The 22715-nt window shown below is 36.9% G+C and overlaps 1 protein-coding gene across 2 annotated transcripts in view; it reads left to right on the plus strand.

The window, feature by feature from the left end:
• SEMA3A (semaphorin 3A) overlaps positions 1-22715 on the plus strand; it is a 166041-nt gene that overhangs the window by 112551 nt on the left and 30775 nt on the right. For both annotated transcript variants that reach the window (XM_066182774.1, XM_066182775.1), the window contains 4 exons: positions 15560-15702; positions 16850-16964; positions 17062-17131; positions 18207-18351. In XM_066182774.1, the coding sequence (XP_066038871.1) occupies positions 15560-15702; positions 16850-16964; positions 17062-17131; positions 18207-18351 (473 nt within the window). The remainder of the gene's footprint in view (positions 1-15559; positions 15703-16849; positions 16965-17061; positions 17132-18206; positions 18352-22715) is intronic.

Genomic DNA, 22715 nt, shown 5'->3' on the forward strand with positions numbered 1-22715 from the left:
TGTACCTCTGTACTGGGCAAAACTGATGATCTCATTTAGGTGTTCAGATTCGAATTTGATGATGCAAGTGAGTTGCTTTCTATAGTCATCCTTTAGAAAAATAAATCCAAGTCTCACCTGCTTCTTTCAGCAGCAGGAGCTGTGTGAAAATTCATCTGCATGAGCACATTCCAGGACTACATTCATTTGGAGGAGTAGAGCTCTGTGCCCTTCTCACACTGATAAAAAACACCTGCAAATTTCCGATTATCAATAGTCCCAGTGATATTCTGTGTCCTCTGAAAAGCATTTTTTCTTTTCTTTTTTTTTTTACCCTAAGATGGATTATTTTTTTCTACAGATTTATTTCAATGGATAACGTACAGAGTTGGCAGTGGATGGCTTTGTAAAGTGATGGTCTGCCCACTTAAGGTGACAAACAGAATATTATTCAAGCAGTGGCAATAATCTCTACTAGAAAGATTTCTGTACTACTTTCAGTTAATGTATGATTAAAAAGATCATATCTATCTATCTATCTATCTGTTACCCACATGGCATCAGTTCATAGGAAGACTCTCTCTTTTCCCTGGAGATGAATCTCAGTAGGAAAAAGAGTCATTTGTCCAGAAAAAATATAGTGTTCAGGTTCGAAGTTTGCATTTCGCTTTGCTTTTGGTATAGAGCCCTCATTAAATTACACAACACCAGTTTCTTTGTAACTATCATTTCTGCAGAGATCCAAATCAGCTTAAGCAAAAGAAAAGTTCAGATTAGGTGGCAGGATTGCAAGGACAAAACCTCTGTGTTATAGACCTTGCAAATTCAAGTAGGTTTCCCATGGTCTCTGTGAGAGCTCATCACAGCTCTGATGCTTGAAAACCAGTGACTTTTAACTACCAAATTGTGCCTCCTTTCTTGTTCACAAAAGTCACTAACCAGTTTTTCAGAAGAGTTAAGCAGAAATCTGTTTGTAGGAGTCACACAGCAGAATACTAATTGATTTAAACAAAGGAGGAGTGGGTCTGTTACAGCCCCCTTTATTGGGATATGACATACATCCGAATTTTCTTTTTGCATTCTTGTGTTGTTTTGAGTTTTTTTCCTTCCGCACTAGCCATCAATTTAATGAGTGTTGACCCTGTCAATACCAATTTCCTCTTCTCAGGCCACCACGTTCAGAGTTTGGTGGGGATTCAATAGAGATTTACTGTTGACTGGGTAATTTGAGTTCATGTGTGTGGTGAAAAATTAGTGAGGAGAATTACCCAGAAAAGTGGATGCCATGACAATGCATGTCACCATGGTGTGACCAGCTCTGCTGACATAGGTTTCAAAAGCTCTCCCCCTGTGAAAATGGGGCCTGTTTGCAAATTAATTAGTTTCTGGCAGCAGCTTGATTGTTGACCCAAAGTTTGTAGAGTGGAAAAACAATCAGATTAGTGTGTTCAATATAAAGGCCCAGCGCGGTGCTCAAGTGCAGTTTGCCAAACTGTTGAAGCCGTGAATAGAGTGAAACAAATTCTTTTTTGAGAAGCCAAGGCAAAGGTTAAGTGTGATGTGACTGGAGCATGCTGGCCGCGGGGCGGTGGGGAGAGAATTAAAGGTTTCAGCCACACAAAAATAGAGAGTGCTGAGCAAGTTGCATTGAATTTAATGAAATTCACAGCTTCAGACGCAAAAGTGTTTGGCAATGTTCTAGCCTGTGTTAAAGGGAGAAATAAGATGGCTTTGTTTTAAGAAGTTTTCTTTGTACATCCGTGTGGGACACCAGGGACTGAGCCTCTGAAGGGTATTAGAGAGACTTCCTGAGCCTGCACGCTGTTTCTAAGCACCTGCAGATTGAGGTTTGTACCAGTTCCTCCCACTCCCCATCACACACTGACTCCCTTTAATGATTCAATCCAAGCTTCCCATTCATCACCTCCAACATTTGGGCAGGGTTCTTCTTTTAAATAGTGCTGGTGTGGGGGCTCATGGACAAATATGTTAGAAATCCATGCTTATGAATAAACGACTGGCTAAAGCTTGTTATCGAGGTAGCGAGTCAAAAGATAGATACTAAAAAATACAACAGGCCACATTTGTAGCTGATAATACATGACAATGACCCCTATGCAGCCAAGATCTGATTTCTACTCAGTATTGTGCTCATCTCATTTCATTATTACTCTTCATTCCTTCAATGGCAATTTTTTATAAATGTTTGCCCTTCATCATCCGTTTTTGGCATTCAGTGTTACTATCACCCTTGTAATATTTTCTTTATATCAAACAATCCCTTTGCATATTTAAAACTATTGTTTTCCCACTATGACAAACAGAAGGAAAGAAAATACCAACTATTGTGAAGGAGCCCACGTTCATGGGTAGTTGATATATCTTCTCTTGGACCAATGTCTTAGCTCTGCCGGGCAGGATCAGAATGCCTGCCAGACCCAAGGGAATGGGAGGACGGAGCTGCCAAGCTGAAAATATGAGGGGCTCCACACAGCCCACCACATAGCCCCCACCCCATCAATTAACTGAGATGCCCAGCAGAGTTAATGATGTGAGGATGCAGCCCCTCAGTCTGTTCCCACCTCTTTCCCCCATTCCATAAAATTCCAACTCTTAGCCTGCAACCTACACCAACTCTGTGATTTGTTCTCGGTAATGGGGCTGAACCTACCCCCTTCACACTAACATTCCTGAACCGTGAATTGCTTGTCCCAAAAGGCATTTAGTGTTGCTTGCAATTAACACAACTGATTGCTCAAAGCCGGCACCTGAGGTGGCGTGGAGCCAGCTGGAAGCATAATTGGCTCTTTAGCTGGAGAAATATCCACTTCACCGTGGAGTCTGTGATGATGGAATTATTAGTTCAAAGTAAGCCAGGTATGTGAATACCTGTTCTATGCATTAAAGCCTCCACCAGCAGTAGACACAGATGAATTATCGCACACTCAAAGCCTCCCTTTCTCTCTGTCTCCGGAACTTCCCCTTCCCTTTGTTCATGAAATCACGCACATTTCAGCCTGAATATTTGTAGGGCTGAGTAATTGCTTTTGTTCTTTGGGTTATTTAATTACAAATCTCAGTAGATGACAGGTCCTCTGCTCTAAAGGAAGACATCACATTTGCACAGTTACAGAATCTCAACACAAATGTGTGTGGCAAATCAGTGACTGCAGATTTATTCATGCCCTCTGGGACCTGCACTGCCTTTTCAGCTTAGCATGCAATATGATTTAAATTACAGCTTGTGCAGAGCTGTGCCTTGGGATTACACTCCATGTTTCCAACTGTTTATAGTTCAGTAAGCTTTAACCTCTGTGATTCTGAAAATTAAATAATGTCACGGCTGATATCAAACTGATGGCTGGTACTAGATTGCTAAATACTGTGTAGTATTAAAAGCCTATTTTTACAACAAAGCGGAAAAGTCAGTGCATTTAAAACATTGACAGCATATTCAGGTAATTCAAGAACACAATTCAAAAGTTACACTAGCAAAGAATGGCAAAGCTAATATTAAAATCCATTATCAAGGATATTATTTCAGCTCCTGTATTTAGCGGAGTTGTGGCCGTGGACTTTACTGGAGCAGGACTGAGCCTAACACACGGCTTTGAGATGACACAAAGACTGTGTATGATCAAGAAATGTAGATAGAACATCTGCTGTGGTTAAATTCACATTTGTTAATTCCTTGCAGAAGTTTCATTTTTTCTGAAATACTGTGATATATCAAATGTTACATCATGAAGACTTGTAACTGTGGGCATCTTAATATTTCTGTAGCCTTTGAAGAGGAGCAGAGGAAACACCTAATTAGAAAACACTGTATTTAATATGATGTGTAATTTCCCTTCAGATTACATTTCAGTATTTTCAGGGGTTTAATTGGTGCAAAAACATTTAGATTTTTTTCTCCATTTAGTTCTGCAAACCCATGTTTCCAGGATAGAAACTGTTCCAGTCCCATTTGAGCCACTTCACATGTTCCTCGCCAGGCTCTGTCAGGCAACACTGCTAAACAAAAGGGTGAAACTGATGTCACCAACAGCGTCATTTAGGCCACAGAGCCTCATTCATGACTGTGGTGTAAGGAAGGGGGAACAGGAAGAGAAAGGGACAAATGGGAGAGACAAATGGATAGTTACTTTTCACTTGTAAAGGCAGCATGTTGGACTAGATAACAGAAAACAAAGATGAATTCACACAGTTTCAGTTACCAGATATGATGATCACAGACACACAAAATGTTTGACAAAGGGTTCCTCATTTAATGCCTTTGAATTCTGACAGTGAAATAGATCCTGAACTTCCCATTTTGCTGCATTGCCAAAGTGATGCTTCTTTTTCCCCTTGATCTTTAGACTGCCCTATACTACTTACTTCAGGCTTCAATGCCCAAGCTCTTAGTTATCAAAGTGGTGTCAGAAATATCCCACCCCATCCCTTGCTATTGCATTGGATTCCATGGGCTTGTATAAATACATCTGTTTTAAAAGGTGGCTGTTAAATTTGATTTTTGTAAACATGTAGCAAAGTGCTTTTACATAACGTATGGTAAAAAATAAAAATATATGGTAAAGTGTATAGTGACATTTAAGAGGTCAAAGTATGAAGGTGATCACCAGCTAATAGTTGATAGTCAGAAACAGTGAATGCCACAGATGATGTGCTGGTGTACAGATAACATACTGTGTTATTGAAATGTGATAACATTTCTTTTAAGAATCTCTATATCAGTCTGAAATTTAGCAGTGTTGTCCAAAAAACTGTGAAGAGTGACCCACCAAAACTGAGGCTGATAAGCCTTTTTTAGCTCTTTTCCCCTCTGTTCTGAGATCGCTGTATCTGTACAGTGATCTGTATAGATCTCTATAGTGGTTTCTGTAGGCTGAATGTTTCTGTTAGTAAGGTGAGCTGCCATGTAGTATTACCAGGGAAAATTACCTCTTTCAAAGGCAAGGGTTAAACTGTAAATCTTTGAGCCTACAAATGAACATCTGATGTTCCAGAGCACTTAGAACTGCCACAGACACACTGAGTAAATGAAGACAAAATAGTTCCCTGTCTGATTTACCTTTTAAAGTGATAAGCTGGCCTGTGTTTTTGTTAGGTTCCTGGATTATGGAAAAGAGTATTTTTAACATACCTATATATATATATATATAAGTTTAATTTCCTTTTAGTAGGCTTTAAAGATTTCTCTTCAGATAAGTACAGCAAGATTCGTAGGAAGATTTTGTTAGAGAATTTGGCATAAGCAGAAGCAAGATAACCTTTCAGAGACAGCTTTTTTACGGATGACCATTCAGAAAAAGCAGAAGAAAAGTTACTTTGAAGACTGGATTACATATTTTTCCCATTCACTGTACAGGTTTTAGGAAATAGTTGCAAGCATTCAGTGATAATACATTATATCTGTGAATATTGCCAGAAATCTGAGGATTGGTGTTTATTGATTCTTTTACTGCTGTTTGAGCAAAATTCAATATCCTTGTAAGTCAGAAGTGTTCCACTGATGTCAGTGAGATTATTCATATTTCCTGAGCTCTATAATAACATTCGTCACACTGTAAAATTTGGTAGTCATGGGACACAGCTCTCTTCAGTTACCCACTCCTCCAGTCTCTGTGTCCTGTTCTCCTGTTTCTATAAAGTAGGGGCAGAAAGAGCTTCATGTGAGAAGAAGGTACAAAACCTTTCTATGTGGTATTTTACATGGATTTGTGAGTCATCCGCTTTTTCACAAGATTGTGTAAATGGGTTGTCATTATCAATACCCAGTTCTGTTCCATGTTTGACATAGTGTCAGCTTTAATATTTTGCACCAGACCTGTTGGTAGAAGGCATTATTTTTTAAAAAAATCCAGTTTCTCATTTATTACAGGGCCTATATCTTTTACTGAATTTCTCTCTTTTATTACTTTTTAAATACTTCCATTAAACTTTCTGCCAATTCATCTCCCTGTGATTTATGTATCAGAAGCAAGCACTCTGCAGTCCTCCCTCACTGCTTTTAAAAAACACAAAAAATTTGAGTCTGATACAATGAAATTTTCATTCTTAAAAGTCACGGAAATTGCATCAAATCTCTTTGAAGTGCTGTCATTTAATAATAATAAAACTAAAAAAAAGTAAAAATAAATAAAGGGTTTGCTTGTACAGAATTGAAGTGTAAACCAATGAAACAATGTTTGAAAAGAAAAACATTCTGACAATGCAGGTACTGTTGCAAAACTTTTCTATCTGAAGCAACTTCACAGTTTTCATCTCACCTGTGCTATCAAATACTTTTTTTTCTTTTTAATGAACAGAACTAAGTTTCACATCAACAATAGATGAGTACCTTATTTCGGTTGTGTAAAACCCCATTAATATCTTATGTTGACTGAAGCTAGATTAAGTTGGAAAACATAGTGCTCACATGACTACTGAAAGAGGTTGTCATAACTGATGCTATCACACTGAATACCTCAGGTTGTGTTGAGGGGTTTTGCTTCCTCTTACCAGATGCCTTATTGCATTTTGTGTTGCTGTGCTACACTGACACATGAGCTAAAACCATTCACCTCAGTCTTTGCTGCCATCCCTCATTAATCCTACTTTAATGGATTTTGTGTCAAGTTGCTTTGCACTAGCTGTAAAAGTCCATTATACCAACAAAATGTTTCTTGTAGTTTGACAAAATTATCTCAGTTCTTTAGTCAAATCTAAAGGATTTAACAGAGAAATTAAGTTACAGGAGATTGGAAAGGTTAGGAAATTGCTGCAGGACAGTTCTCTACTGGATAACTCCTTAGAAGTGGCATTGGCTGATGATCATTTCCAAATGAATGAACACCCCTCACCGAGGGCTGAGAATTGAGACTATGGTCCTGTCCAGTTCTTGATAAGACATCAGGGAAGAGGTTTTTTTACTTCTACACAACCCCTTCCACACACTTTAAATTGAGCCTAGCAGTACAAAATGTGGAGTTTTTCTTCCTGTTTTCAAAATAGATTATTTCTGACACAAAGGACATATTTGTTCACTTTTTAGGCAGAAAAAGGTAATATTTCTGTGGGCAAATTATTCTGAAGACACAGGGTTGTGCACTGCATGGAGCTGACAGAAATATTAAGAATTTAGCTTTCAGAGGACAGGATGACGATATGCTTGTCAAGCCAGTGCTGTTCAACTTCTGCCAGTTTTACTGCTGACGGCTGTCCCATTTTCCCTACAATGGAATATGTTTGCCATGTTAATCCCCAGCTATTCTTCACACTCAGCCAGGTATTTGCCTCCTACAAAGTGCTGTGTCAGGAGTTTGGTTACAGCATGTTCCTTTTAACCTTCAGAACACCTCCTTGTACCCTTAATTTCCAGGTGGCAAAGAGGAAGAATATTCCACGAAGGCATAAACACACATCTCTGAGCATTCAGAAAAGCCTGAGAAAACCACATTAATGGAGAGGAACAGGTTTTGTTTTTTGATTTCTAGGATCAACTGCCATCAACTTCTTTGCATCTCCAGGGACTTGTGCTCCACCTGGGAATCTTCAGAGCTTACAAAAGGCAGGCCTGTTGCATGGCTCTATATGCCAAAAGTCTGTAACACCCCAAATCAGAAACATCTTTTGTCTTCAGTGCCTCCACGCTCCACTTCCTCTCCTAACACATCAATTCTTAGCATAAAGGCTCTGGTATTTAGTTCTTGTCACTCATCCAGCTCTAAAGATGTAGGTTACACAGTTAAGGCACAGGCTTTCTAGTGTTTTCATTTCCAAGCATCAGTGTCAAAAAATTCAGATAAATGACTGAGAGAGTAAGAAACAGGATCTTAGCTGGGACTCTCATTACCTTTAAGAAGTACAGAAAATTGAGATGGAGACAATGTGCTGCAAGCCTCACTTTCTGTTCTGTGATGGACACTAGTTTTCTCAGTTTCCCAATTATTCTCTCTGAGGGACAAGTAAATAAGCTTGAAATTAATTGTGTTGATAGATATACAACAACCTTAAAACATAGTCAGTAATGGAAAAGAGGTGTTAATTTTGCTTGTTGTTCTGTAAGGAGATTATAATCACTTCTTTTAAATTAAATAGGGTGGATAGATTATAAGCATTGTTTTGTGAGAAATCTAATTTATGTTGAGCATTAAGCTATAATTTTACTGAACTTTTGTATTCACTTTTCTTCACCATATAATTAGTCTTTAACAGGGAATCAAAACTATTGTTGTCCCTTTAGAGCAAAGGCTTCAGAAACTGATAATTGCATCAGAGATCAACATTTTCTCCCTTCTCTTTCCTGTGGGAGCTAAAATGTTATTCCCAAGATATGTTCATGCTGAATTATGCCTCTAAGGCAGAGGAGATGAGGGATGTTGGGGTGATGGCATTGTCTTGACTGGTACTCAGGGACTCATTTACATTCCTCTAGAGGTGCTGAGCACCCCAAACTGAGGTTGTGCACCTCTTACTGTCATTTGGCCCTGCATCACTGCCAGCCCCAGGGAGGCCACCCATGGCTTAGCCCCAGCCTGGCCTTGCCAAGGTTTCACTTCTGCTAGCTGCCCTCAGTGTGGAGCCCAAATGCTTTAGGATGTTACAACACACTTGCCCTTTTTGCTTTTGCCCCAAATACAGATCAGTAATTCCTTAAAAAACACCATTGTTTAAATTCAGTTTTATCGTCTCTCACAATGAGACTAACGCATGGAAAACACTTATGGTCAAGCCACTGTAAAAGCCACAAGGGCTGGACTCCTGTTGCTGTATGTGTAAGTGAGATGGATTTCTTGAGATGCAGAAGAATTTACAATCTCAGTCTACCACTGAGGTGTAGAAGAATTTACATGTGTAAAGATATGGTGTCTCTTTTTTAATGCACATCTCTTTGCATGTTACATTGCTGCTGACCCATGTATTTAAATGACAGAAGAGTGATGTGTTGTTGCTACTTTTAATACCTTCCATCCTTGAAGGTCTGTAATCTCTTTATGTCACACAAGTCACCACTGAAGCATAGCAGTTGGATTCTGCAGAGGAAGGGTTTATGGTTTAAGGTTGTGGTTTTTTGTTGTTGGTTTTTGTGGGTTTTGTTTTTGTTTTTGTTTAATTATGAAAAGAGTTTGGAATAATTTATTTTTTTAAAGTACACTGATGAAATTAAAAGAGATTAATTAGTTAAACCTTACCCTTACTAGCATATTTTATAATCTGTCTCTCAAAAATTGTCTTTACTAATCTTTGAAAAATTGATAAAAAAGGGATCTCACTTGTAAGAAGGAGAAACTAGCTGACATAACTAATGCACGACTCTACAATCATCTTGACTCAAGGATAAACTGCTTGATGAATATCATCAGTCTTTTAAACTCTTTCTGATGGGAATTTCCACTGCAAAATCAGTGAGGGACCATAAGGCTTCTTACCTTGTAATAGTGGCTGACAGCTTAATCATGCATGGCCTGCATGCCACACATCCTCCTGACTTTGTAAACAGCATCTTTAAATGACATCTCTACTCTGTGGTCTGTCCTTTCTGTGTTAGCATCTGACAATAAGTTACCACAAAACCCTCATATTAGCTCCATAATAGCCACAAGTTATCCCTTGTGCAAACAGTGTTCCCGCTTTGAGGATGTGGTCCGATGACATCCATGTTATTGAGGAGCTTCACTAGAAGCAGGGAATCTGTGAGAGCTCTGCTGCATTTGCCTGAGTCAACAGCAGCAAGAGGAATGTGAAAGTTGAGGAATTTAAATGAAGGGACTTTGAAAGAACACCACTAAAAGCTTTGGTGTTTTGTAAACTACATTCGAATGTGTAAAACCTCAAACCTTCTTAGCTCTCTCATCACCACTTATTAACAGCTTTGTCCTCTGGTGACCTTGCTGAGGCAGAAGCTCTGCTCTGCACATTTGTGACTGGAGCTGCAGGTCTCCTTTCTGAGGGTAGTAGGGCTCACAGTGAGAGCAAGTCCAGATTTTGTGAGGACAGTGTTTCCCCCTCTGTGCCGGATCTCAGTGGACGGGTGCTGTACATGGTTATGAAGTCTTGAGTAGCTGTCTATTTTTGTTATTGTTAAATTTTTTATTTCGTCTTCTTTAATCTTCCTCTCCTCAGGGTCCCAGTCACCCTCCAGTACTTTTCATTAATTTACAGCAATTGCAGTTTTACTGAGCATAAAATTTCCCTAGTTTCCTAGAATTTTCTTGCTGTTAACTGATAAATTAGTCATTTTGACCATAAATATACAATGGTAGGGGCATCCAGTTCAAACTCTTTACAAAACATTTCCTAAGAGAAGTGCCCTTTGGCTGCTGTCAAGTGATGAAGAGATGACCCCAGCTTCTGTTCCTTCAGGTTATTCAATCTTGACAGCTAAAGGTAATTTCTGTGCCTTCAAGTTTATAGATCTTCATTAAAATGCTAATACAATTCACTTAGAAAGCCAATTTCTGACTTTTATTGTTTCTTGCTCTTGGAGGGGTGTGTGTATTTGTGTGGTTGTTGTTGCTAAAGAGTAACATTTGTTAAAGAACCAGTGCAGATCGATTTACCTTCACTTTTCCTCAACCTGAAATGCTGAGACAGGCAAAACATGTTTCTATTACTTAAATAAGCAAACAATGGCAAATAAATCATAGAGGCAGCTGGACCAAGGTGTCATTTTCATAAAGAGCCAGATTTCTCAGGAAGGACAGTTTAATGGGCTGCTGCCAGTGAAATGTCTGCAGAGCTGGTAAATTGCAGGAGGGCGCACAAAGTGGTGTACAAAGTTGTCACGTGGGATCTGAGAAGTAGCACCACAGCCAAGAAAACTGGAAAAGGGAGACTGAAGAAGGTGTGGACTTTAATAATTTGCTTCTTAAGGGCTGATTGTTTTAAATAAAAACCTAAGTTTTTATTTTTAGCTTGCTCACTTTGGCTGCAAGATCAGAGAAATGTTTTTAGCTGTAATTTTATTTTGATCGTGTTTATGCTGTGGCTTTGTTGCTCCTTTGATCATGCTTAAACACGTTTCAGAGATGTTTGTTTGATGTATGCTGTTTTTTAAAGCAGTCTTCCACATTGTCTGCCTGTGTTTTTTAAAAGCAATGAATCATTGCAAAATATTTGCTGTCAAATAATTTCTTAAATCCAGTTTCCCAAAACAAGCTTTCTGGACTTTTAGCCAATGGGAGACTGCTTTCAAACAAAAAAGTGTTGAACTGTTGAACAGCATTTCTGAGGGCTACATGGATTGGAGTCAATTTTAGGGTTGCAGAATACTCCATAATTCATACTCAGAAATTTGAAGTTATTCCATCTACCCCCAACAGCTGCAGTGCACTGATTTTTACAATTGTTACTGGTGGGTTTGGATCAAAGTCCTATTTCCCATTCAGTAAAACTTGCTTGAAGTTCATTCCAGCATTTCTTTCGTGGCTGTGTTGTGTTGAATGTATGAAATAGGTCAACCCTGAATGAATTATTTTTAACTTCCCATGGGGACCCTTTGATACCAAACCTGTTTAATTTTGCAGGGTGAGGCAGGGCAGTCTCAATACTTGAACATACACGTTCATGGATGACATTCTTTCTTCTGCTGCATGGGTGAGCAATTAGGAGAGTCAGGGAGAAGTCCCTAATTCCCTCATCTGTGGATATCTCCCTTCCAGTCCTCAAAGAAGAGCAATAAAAAAGTGCTGTGCAGTCCATGGAGAGGGCTGTGTTGCGTGACTGCTGGCCATCTGGCTGATTGATTCATCAGGACTCTCAACAGCCAGTAGTGAGCATGGTCTGAAGCCCTGGGGTTGAATGCAAGTGTGCATCAAGCCTCAGGCAAGTCAAACAGACCCTGAGCTAGTGAAACAATAAAGAACACACTGCAGATCACTAGTTCTTAGCTTTATAACCCATGAAATTATCAGCCAATTTTCTTTCTCCCTCTCCCCGCACATGGTATCATGATGTTGTTTCTGTAACCGTTGCATTCATTCTGAACAGAAATTAATCTATTTCTATATGTGACAGGACACATGTAGCCTGCTCTTCGTTTATTTGGTTCACTGCATAGACATAGATCTGTTAGATGGAAGAGGGGGAAAAACCAAGCACCACCAGGTAACAAGAGCAGGGACCCTATAACATGAAGAACCACTCTTTTATTCCTTTAAACATATTGATTTAACTAGATGGCAAAACAATCCAAGGTGTGCTTAGTAAGAAACATCAGTGCTGTTCAAGAAAAGCTGTTCCGTGATGTACAATGGATGTGTTTCTAATATGAGATTGTGACTACTTCATTTGCAGGGATATAGTTAGGATTATTAATCACTCATTGAAAATCTGAATCCATCTCAGATGAGCCCTGGTGAGAAGTGTATGCAAGCATACTCACACATGCTCTAGCTGTGGCATTAATTTTATCTGCCTGCCTCACAACCCTCTTCTCTGCTATCACTCTGACAGAATAATTTCAAATACATATTTTCAATTTATTCAACTATTTTTCTGTCATTGTTGTGTCAGTCCTTCTTTAATACAAAACTGTCTTACTATTTCTGGTTCACTTGCAAAATTATGAGAGGGAAAGAAAAGAATAATAATATGATAACTCAGGGCAAGTTTATATAACCAGTGCTATATCAGCAATATTTTTGTCTCAAATGGGACTCCCCACAATATCTTCATAGGCCAATATAAAGTTAGATTTTTGATGCCTGATAATATAGTGATTTATTTTAGAACTTGATATCTTGTGATTTACAAAACCTATTGTGCTAGAAACAAATCATTCAACCATTTGGGATGTGTTTAGGTTTTGGTTGAATGTTATTTATTTTACCCTTTTTCATTAAGACCTTAAGGATGTAAAAACAACCTATTCAGAAAAGAGGTTCTCCAGATCCAGTAGCCAAGAACAGTGTCTTCTAATGGGTATCCTCTTTCTCTGATGGATCCTTCCCCAGACTGCACTGAAGAAATTTTCAAGCTTTAACCCTTGTTTCTTGAGATTCAAGTTGCATGCAAAGCCCTAGTATATCATATAAAAATAGTTAAGATACTATTTATCTTGGGTCTTGTGTCAGTGTAACTTTAAGGCTATTAAATGCACGCTAAAAAAGGACATTTAATAGCTTATGGTACTGAGGTATGGGGTGAAGAGCTTAAGATCTCAGATTTTTCATGTTCTCAGATGTCTAAAAATGTTAATTTTAACAGACAATAGGTGGTAGACACAGATTCACAGAGATTGGGGTGTCTTGTGTTGTTCAACACGTTCATAAATGACCTGAAAAAGAGGTTGGATGAGAGGTTTGGTTTTTTTCACATGAGCCTAAGTTACTCAGCATTAGTGAGACAAAGGAAGACTGTGAAGGATCACAAAAGGATCTTATGCAACTGTGTAACTGAGCAATCAAATGACAAATTAAATTATTCTTGATGAATGATGTACTGATAAACCATGGGAAAAACCATGAGGAAAACATGCCTATCTTCACATATATAAGAATGGGCTATGGATAGAATACCACAAATGACGAGTGAGGTTCTGGGGTTATGGCATATAAATTCCATGGTAATTTCAGATTACTGTTTAGGAGATGTCAAATCCATATTAACTGTCAGGAATTAATAGGAAGAAAAAAAAAAAGGGGGGAAAAACAACAACAGAGGATTCAACACAGAAAATTGCCCTAGCCCTTGTTAAAGAGCATAGTTCATCCACATCTTGATCACTGAGAATTTTTCCAATACAGGAATCGAGAGGAACCAAATGAAGTTGTTAAGATCAATGTTTAAAACAGAAAATCAGAAATAAATTTTAGTTCATTACATTCTGTAGGTGAGTAACAAATTCCAAAAGGGTGTGCTGAATTCTGGAAATTTGCATGGGTTCAAGAAGAAACTAGACATAACTGGATGAGAAGTCTGTTGAGAGTTAACTAAGGACACAGAAAGCAACAAAACTCAGGGAATCAGCTACACTGGAAAAAAATTGAAGGGATCTTTATTCTTGGAGAGTATTATTTGTAATTATTTGTAATTATTCTTGTCCCGAATAATTACTTCTGGACAATCTTGCAGGTTCTGTATTGATCTAAGTAAACTTTTATCCAAGCCAGTAGGGTCATCCTTCTGTACTTATATAAATATATATAAATGCATATAAATATATACACATATACATTTGTGTATGCATCTACACAAACAAGTACATAAGAATATATACATATATTACACACAGAGTACATGATAATACACACATGTACACACAAAATTATGCTGTATATACTTATGTAATAGAAACAACTTAACTTCTATGTACATAACCTATCAAAGTATGTTGCTTAAAAACACTGCCGTCCTTAACAAGGCAGTGGGTTGCACAGGCCAGCTAGTGCAAAATGGCAAAACATAGCAAAGTTCATTATTTCCATGACTATATAGCAATAAACATACACTGAAAAGATGTTAATACAGGCACTTAAATAGATTACAATTTCACATAGGAACAGGACTCTGGGTAGTTAAATATAGTTCACAGTTAATTATCCCAGCAGGATGTAGAATGGTTATAAAACAGATTGGTAAATCTGTTGGATATGCCTTCTTTATCCAAATATAGTGAAAGATACCAGCTGAAGTATCCCTGTAAAATACAGAGAGCCAGATGTACCACTGGTATGAATTTACCGGTGTGAATTCTATAAAATTCTCTCTCCCAAAACTTCTTTACAGTATTTTTTATGTAACCCATCAGTATGTCCTCATTATATGTATTTTCATTTGTTGATATATCTTTATTATCCCAAAATAAAATTGTCACTCTAATGATTAAGAAATAAAGTTTATGTATATAAAAATAAAATGTTACAAAAATGTCAAGACAAAGTATTTCAACAACTTGAGTAGAAATTCTAAAAGATATTTCTCTTCCGTAAAGAAGAGAAAAATTTGGGAATTTGAGGTATCATGTAGAAAGCAGTATCAATCAAAATGTGTTTTTCAACGTAACTTTTTTTTTAACAGCAATGCACTAAGGATTTTCTCAATGTAAAATACTTTTTTTTAATTGCTAAAATGAGAACTTTACAGTTGTCTCCATAATTCTTTCATTTTAATTGTGTCTCATACAAAAAGATTAACCAAAGTCCAGACATCCAAAGAGCACGAAAAATGTCAGTAATAAATACATGGAATTATGAAAATATGTTATAATGTTATACAAACATTTGTAAAGAGATTTCATAAACATTTAATTGCTCCACTAGTAAAGTTAAGATTTGTTCATTAAATACCTGTGGCCAACACCTCTCTGTATTAAAGATAAGAGGAATGTAAATTAAAGACATTAATTTATTAAATTAAATAATTCTAAAATTATTATTATTCAAGTATTTAAATTATTAAATTATAAATTTATTAAAGATAAGAGGAATGTAACCTCTGACACATATTAACAGGTGATAGTATAACTAATACAGAAAGTTTGCCATAGGATGAAATGATTGAGTCTTGGGAAGAAAAATGATTGTTCATTTATGTAAGGAAGAGAAATGATCCAGTTCATGGAGTAGTAACATGCACAATGGCATTGTCTTCTCAGATCCCAGATTTGTCAGTGCTCACCTGATACCAGAGAGTGACAATCCAGAAGATGACAAAATCTACTTCTTCTTCCGTGAAAACGCAATTGATGGGGAGCACACTGGAAAAGCCACTCATGCCAGAATAGGGCAGATCTGCAAGGTAAGATGACAGCTTCTTGGTGTGATACTGAATGCATGTGCAAGCAATTTTACAAACTGTTTTCTCACCTGTGAGCTATTCAGTATTAATATTGGTATTGTACTACAACGGGGGTCATCCCAAGAGAAAAACAATGTGGGGATGACATACAGAAATTAATACTATTCAATTCTTTTTGTGGGGGAAACTTCACAAACTACAATGTTTGGTTTAAAAAGTCATAGGTATCTTCTGAGACTTAGAAAATGTCAGCAAAAGAAAGTCTTTTACAGGAAATACAATACTTCCAGGTAGGCCGAAAACATTTGAAGAATTTGCTTTTTAAATATGAATACCTTTCCATTCCCACATTAGTGAAAACCTTTAAAACAGAGGCAAAGGATGATGCAGCTAAATAATTGTTAAAGGTTATCTCTAGAAATGGGCAGCCATTCCAAAGACCCTTAGTGGCTGCAGGATGAATCATTTGTCCACACTGATAAATGCCCAGATGGTTTCAGACAGACTTTCAAAAACATTTGTGCTAATGAAATTATATTATGAAAAAAATATTGTAGCTTTGGTAAATGTGGTGTTTACAGTAAAATTTTCTGTTAATCCATAAGCACAACTTCAGTTTACCTCCTTTGAATTCAGAGGTTCCTACTTTAAAACCAATTACTTCATAAGTATGAAGTCCTCAGGGCTCTTTGTTTCTATGTTTTGTGTCTCTGCAACTGACCCCACTGTTCTGGGTTTTTTTTGTCTACTTTGTTCATTTTCATTTCTACTTTGTTGCTAGCCAGTTAAGCATAATAAACACCCTCAGCTTTTCCAGGACATGGCATATTTGGAGCTTTGGAGCAAGATATTCTGCCCATTTATTTTTTTCCCAGTTTTATATATGTATAAAGGTATATAAAGAGATCTGAGGGTTTTGGTTTTTAAATTACAGACTAGTATGAAATATGACACAATACAAAGTAAAATAAAAATAATTCAGATTTTGTCTCTTTGCTACATAATATTGCATTTTTACATAGAGGGTGAATTTTTCTCTCTTGTTTTCTCTAAATGTTAACTTATTTACTGTACTTTCTCTGTACTCTGTTGATACTTCAAACAAAGACCGTTGCTAAATATTAATGAAAAATACTTTTGTTGTTAGAATGACTTTGGTGGACACAGGAGCCTTGTTAACAAATGGACAACTTTCCTCAAAGCACGTCTGATTTGTTCTGTACCAGGACCCAATGGCATTGACACACACTTTGATGAACTACGTAAGTGGCAGAAATGGCTGGAATATAGAAATTTCTTCAGCCATTGACTGTTTGAATTTAGCCTAATTTTCTCTTCTTTTTCTTGTTATTGTTACAGAGGATGTGTTCCTAATGAACTCAAAAGACCCTAAAAATCCAATAGTCTATGGAGTGTTTACAACTTCCAGGTACAGAGAATATCATTTTACTTGCATGGAAACTTGGGTGGCTGCATGCTTTAAAGAGGTCTCTTTGTTAAAAGTGTTTTTAAAAAACACAAAATTTTCTTAACCTTTGAACTGAGAAGTCAATGGCAGTAAGAAGTAATGAATTAGGTTTCTTTCTTATGAGCAATGTACATCATCACTCGGAAGCTAGCAAACACAAAGACTATCAGTTTCTCAGACTGTTTTGCCATTGAATTGGCCTTTTATAGCAGAGATCAGAATTTGTAGCCCTTTACACACAGATTTGGAAAAAGAATGTAAGCATAAATAAACTTGTTTGGGGGCAGTGTGAAATAGAAAATCTGTGGAGTGAGAAATTGGCTAGTCAAGAAGATATTAGTAAAAAATATTGCTGAAATCTGGAAAGTCTAATGTTCTTTCAAAAGTTCTGTTATTGAATCACATATAACTGTTACAGGAATGTTTTTGTTATATTATGCTTTCACCAAGGACAAAATATACTTGTACCTTTGGCCTGAGGAAGGTTTGTAGTACTGGTTGCATAGCCACATTTATCTGTGAAGGAAACAGGTTTTAGTTTCTAAACAGAAAGAATGTTTCTAGTGATGCCAGGCATAGAAGAGGGAGATTTACAAGTCCTTACTGTTTTCTGTAAAAAATGTCAGGGTAAGAAACAACATTGAAGTTCTCACTTGTGCTGCCCAAGTGATAGAAGAGACTGCTAAAGAGAAAAAAATAGAAAAATGTGGAGTGTAGGAAAGAATTTAATAGGTCTCTAGGGAAAGCCTTACTGAAATTTACTCAAATGTGGGCTTTGGCCTTCTGGGGACAAGATGTTTTAAATAGTGAAATAGCAGCCATCTGCTTAGGAAAATGTCTGCGAGATCATATCAGTCTTGCTGAACTTTCGCAGGAGGTGAGTGGGGATAGCTCTGAGAGCATGTCAGAGCTTTGATAATCAGCACATGCAATAAATTAGAAAGCATCAAGCTGCTATTCCCATAGCTCTAGTACTTGATTAAATCGAGTGATAATTTAAAGAAACTGATTTGATTTCTTCTCCCCTCGTTTTCAGTAATATCTTCAAGGGATCAGCAGTGTGTATGTACAGCATGACTGATGTCAGGAGGGTATTTCTTGGTCCCTACGCCCACCGAGATGGCCCCAACTACCAGTGGGTTCCCTACCAAGGGCGAGTTCCATATCCACGTCCAGGAACCGTAAGTACCCTAAGAAATCTGAACTGGGAAAACTGGGGAAAATATTTTCACACATTACATGACCCTTGAGCTGAGATCCAGAAAAGAAACTGACACAGATAACGAAATGTATAGAGTGGCAGAAAGGGAAACTCAGTTCCTCCAGGTCCAGAACATACTGATTTTCTTGCAACATATGAAGCTGCAGTAACAGCGTCACTTGGATTATAATTTTGGCATTCATATTAACAACTTCAAAAGAAGCTTTGGTAGTGGCTGGACAATTCAACTGAAAGTCAAGTGTTTCATAAATTGTATTGCATTATCCTTTCCTTGGAATTTGGGGGGTTTTTACCAAATATTGGCTGAGCCATTCTTAGTGAGAATGAATGGAAAACAGAGGATTTGCCTGACTATTAGGAACTTTCAGTCAACATTACATCTAAGACAGCGAAACAGATATTTCTGCAATAGATGATTGAATGACTACAATAGTTTTTACCTTCCACTGGGAATTTTTAAAAATGTCTGCTTTTACCTGAATCTCTGTTTCTAGTTCATAAATTACTAAAATATTAATCTATATAAGACATCCATATTTCAACTGGTATCATCATATTCTAGAAATATTTAGCTGCCTCAGAAATTTCAAGTAGTTAAGAAGATGGGACATTTATGAAGCAAGCATTAATTGTATACATTGGGGTCACTCCTTAGGTTATGTAAGTTAGATTGGCACATTTATGTTGAGAACTGTCATTGCAGAAGATTAAATATATATGTACTCATGAATACATATAAATGTGTATGTGTAAATAATATATATGTCTACAACATTCTTTTAAAATTCTTCTTAAATCTAAAGCGCCAAAGAAAGTGGGAATAATTTTGCTTCTTTAGTTCATAATATTTTCTACTTCTCTCCGGTCTGTTTGAAATTGTCCTTTCAAATCTGATCTTTCAACTGATATATATGCTCAGCTAATGAAAATTACTTCCTAAGTAAAAGAAAACAGTGGCTCCCTGACAGCTGGATTCCTCAGCACTTCCTCACTCCTTCACTGCAACTAAAGGAATTTCCAATTTTTTCCAGAGTTAAAATACAAGCTCTGCAGCATAAAAGAGCTTTCCTTTCTCATCTGATGGTGAACCTTTTTTTCAATTACTACAGTTAATTTTGTTATTTCAAGGAGGAGGGTTGTTTTTTTTTTTTAAGTTAAATTGTTCTACAGCACTGTAGAAAATGTGAATGAGTAGATATTTTTTGGTGTTTCTTGTATAGCTATTCTCACCTTTTCAGTTTAGCAGACAGTGTTCATTATTCTGTTTCTTTATGTTCCTGTTTGATTCCAATATAAATTAACCTTTTTGAACAAAACCAGATACTAGGTATCATGTAGAACTATGGACAAAGAAGAATTTCACATGTTTCTATAACAGAAATAGACTGAGATAAGGAACTGACTACTGCACACAGGCTCTGCTTCATTCATTCCTCTGCAGAGATCAGATGCAGCTCTGTTGAGATTCTAAAATACTGCTCTTGAGATTGGCAGTTCTGTGTCCTGAGACAGTGTTCTGGCCTCAGTTCTGCCTGAGGGTTGCTCCAACAGTTCCCTCAGGGTCTTGATCTGAGTTGTAAATGAGAAAAAGAATAACTTGTTCAACTTCCCCAGAATAAGCAGAAAAATAAGGACCAGAACCCAACCCTTAAGTGGCAAAGTGAACTAAGACACCAGAGCCTTTGTCAAAGTAAGGAAATGCAGTTAAGTTACAGATACTTTTGTTTATGGCTTATCAGAATTGGGTTTACCTTTATGATTTCATTATAAAATGCTTTTATTAAGATTCACAAATAGCAAAAATATTCAGATTCCACTGTAAGCTGTTTTCGTGCTTAAAGGCAAATGTGATTCCAAATTTTACAGGTCTGCTTAGCCCCACAGATATAGTGCAGGATGCCATGCCAGTTAATGTTGTTGGAGTGTCTGAAGCCAGCTGTTTGGCCTAAGCCAATGCCAGTGCCACTAATCCTGGGTTCTGCCACTTAAGGGCTGGGTTTAAGGAGTGCCCTCACAGTTGTTAAAATCATTCCGTTGTATTAGTAGTGCCCTCACAGTTGTTAAAATCATTCTGTTGTATTAGTAGAATAAAATTGAATTTTAAAATGAGGTGAATTTCTGGCTGGGAAGAAGCTTATTGTTTATAAAGTGATAAAGTTGCATGTGTTTTCAATGATTAGAAGATCTGTTGAGAATAAAGGAGAAAAAGATTTTTGAAGTTCTTTAGATATGTGACCTTTGGACTCCTTTTCCAAGAAGTGCAGAAAGAGATGGGAGGAAAAAACATGATCTTTTTACAGTAATTCGTTTGCAGATTGCACTGCAGTTAAAAAGTGCTGAATTATCTCAGGAATTTAATAGGTGAGGTGCCAGTAAACTTCTTGAGCATCTGGTGATTTGCCCAGTATGAGTGAAAGAAAAAAAAAGTAAATGGTTTTTGAGAAACCAGAAGGCTTTGTAAACAATTCTACATCGGCTTCACATGTAACAAAGAAGTTGCCAGAATTTCTCCTTTAAGATCTATAGGACTTGGTTGTGGTTTTGGTTTTTGATTCCTTTTTCTGTTTGTTTGGTTGGTTTTTTTGGAGTTTTGTTTTCTTTTGTTTTTTTTTGTTATGTTTTTGTTTTCGCTTGGTTGTTTTTTTGATTTTTTTGATTTTTTGTCCTTTTTTTGGGGGGGGTGTTGTTGTTTTTGTTTCTGTCATTTTTTGTTGTTGTTGTTTTTTTTTAAAGTATCTGGGAGAGGAGGAAGGACTTTTGTGTTCATCTTAATCAGGTACCTCATCCTGAATTCCTATCTGACTTTCTGGGAATTCAGCTCCAGAAATCAAGTTTTCTCTGCTTCATGGCACCAAAAGTTATGACCAAAGATCTTTTCCTTCCTACCAAAATGTAGATATTGATTGTTCTGTTGGATTCCTTACTGGGCCTAGCCCAGGTAATGCACTTTAAACGTCACATGTAAAGACAAAGGATTACAGTAATTTTATTATTCTCAGAAAAGCAGGGGATCCAGGTTTTCAGAATAATGGTTTCAGAATTGAGATCCTTATTCAAACACACAGAATTATGATTCTAATTCTAGTTTTATCAATTTTCTGTGCAAAGTATATCTTGGTCCATAGAATGATAGAATATCCTGAGTTGGAAGGGAACCACAAGGGTCACTGAGTCCAGCTCCTTGCTCTGAACAGAACAGTTGGAAGAATTGCACCATGTGCCTGAGAGCATTGTCCAAATGCTTCCTGAGCTCTGGCACTCTTGGTGCTGTGACCACTTCCCTCGGGAGCTTGTTTCATATTGCTGCAAGTAAAATCCTTTGTTAGAAAATGAGCCAGAGAGTAAATATTCAAGCAGTTGAAACACAGCTGAAATTCATTTGCCTAAAATTGAAAAGAACGTTCATTTAGTGTTTTTTTCAGTTCTTCTGAAAAAGCACTGAAAATTCAGCCCGGCTGCAATTAACAATACTTAGTTCTTGTGTAGTGATTTTTATGCATAGAGTACTTTAAGCTATTATCTAATTAATTGTTATCTAATTAATCCAAGTAATTACTACAGTATTGCACTGTAGTTAGAATATTAATTGAGATGTAAAGCAAACTTAAAATTTAAGTGCAGCATTTGAAACACTGTTTTAGAGACAGACAATGGTTTGGCTAATAATTATGAAAAGTCCATCTGTTTTTTTTCTCTTCATAATATTTTTGTACAAAAGAGCAAGTACATATAATAATAAGGTTAAAAAATCTTGAAAAAATAAAATGGATATCTAATTTTCTTTCTGCTTAGTCTGCTCCACATGCCTTAATCAAATATTCTTCTTCCCTCTAATCTTCCCTTCCATACAAACAGAATGCAGGAATTTGCTTACTGACAAATATGCCAGCAAGGGACAATTTACGCTTTATATGTCCGTGCTGAAGGCGTCCCCTTTGCTGAGTATAGCAACTACTCTTTTTGACAACATCGATTTTTAAATTTCATTTCTGTTGAATTATTAATAATTTGGATCAAGGTGATAGCAATGACAATTGATTTCTTCTGTTGAGCATCCTGCAAGGTCTGTATTCTTGCTTAATAAGATCTTGTCCTCTAGGTTTTTAATTTAATTGGAAGATATTTTATACCTGAATATAAAAGGCAAATTATCTTGGGAATTTTAACACCAGTTGTTTATACTTGAAGTTCAAATACTTAAAAATAATTATTTTCAGCTGGGATTCAGTGTTTTATATGTCTTTAAGAGATCAGCAGTTGGGATCACCAAGATCTTTGACAAGGATCTTTGGCCTGGTGTCATTGTGGCTCATTTTCTTCACC

This window comes from Chamaea fasciata, unplaced genomic scaffold, assembly GCF_029207755.1.
Source record: "Chamaea fasciata isolate MVZ Bird 193981 ecotype frontalis unplaced genomic scaffold, bChaFas1.0.hap1 SCAF_5, whole genome shotgun sequence".
Classification (NCBI taxonomy): domain Eukaryota; kingdom Metazoa; phylum Chordata; class Aves; order Passeriformes; family Sylviidae; genus Chamaea; species Chamaea fasciata.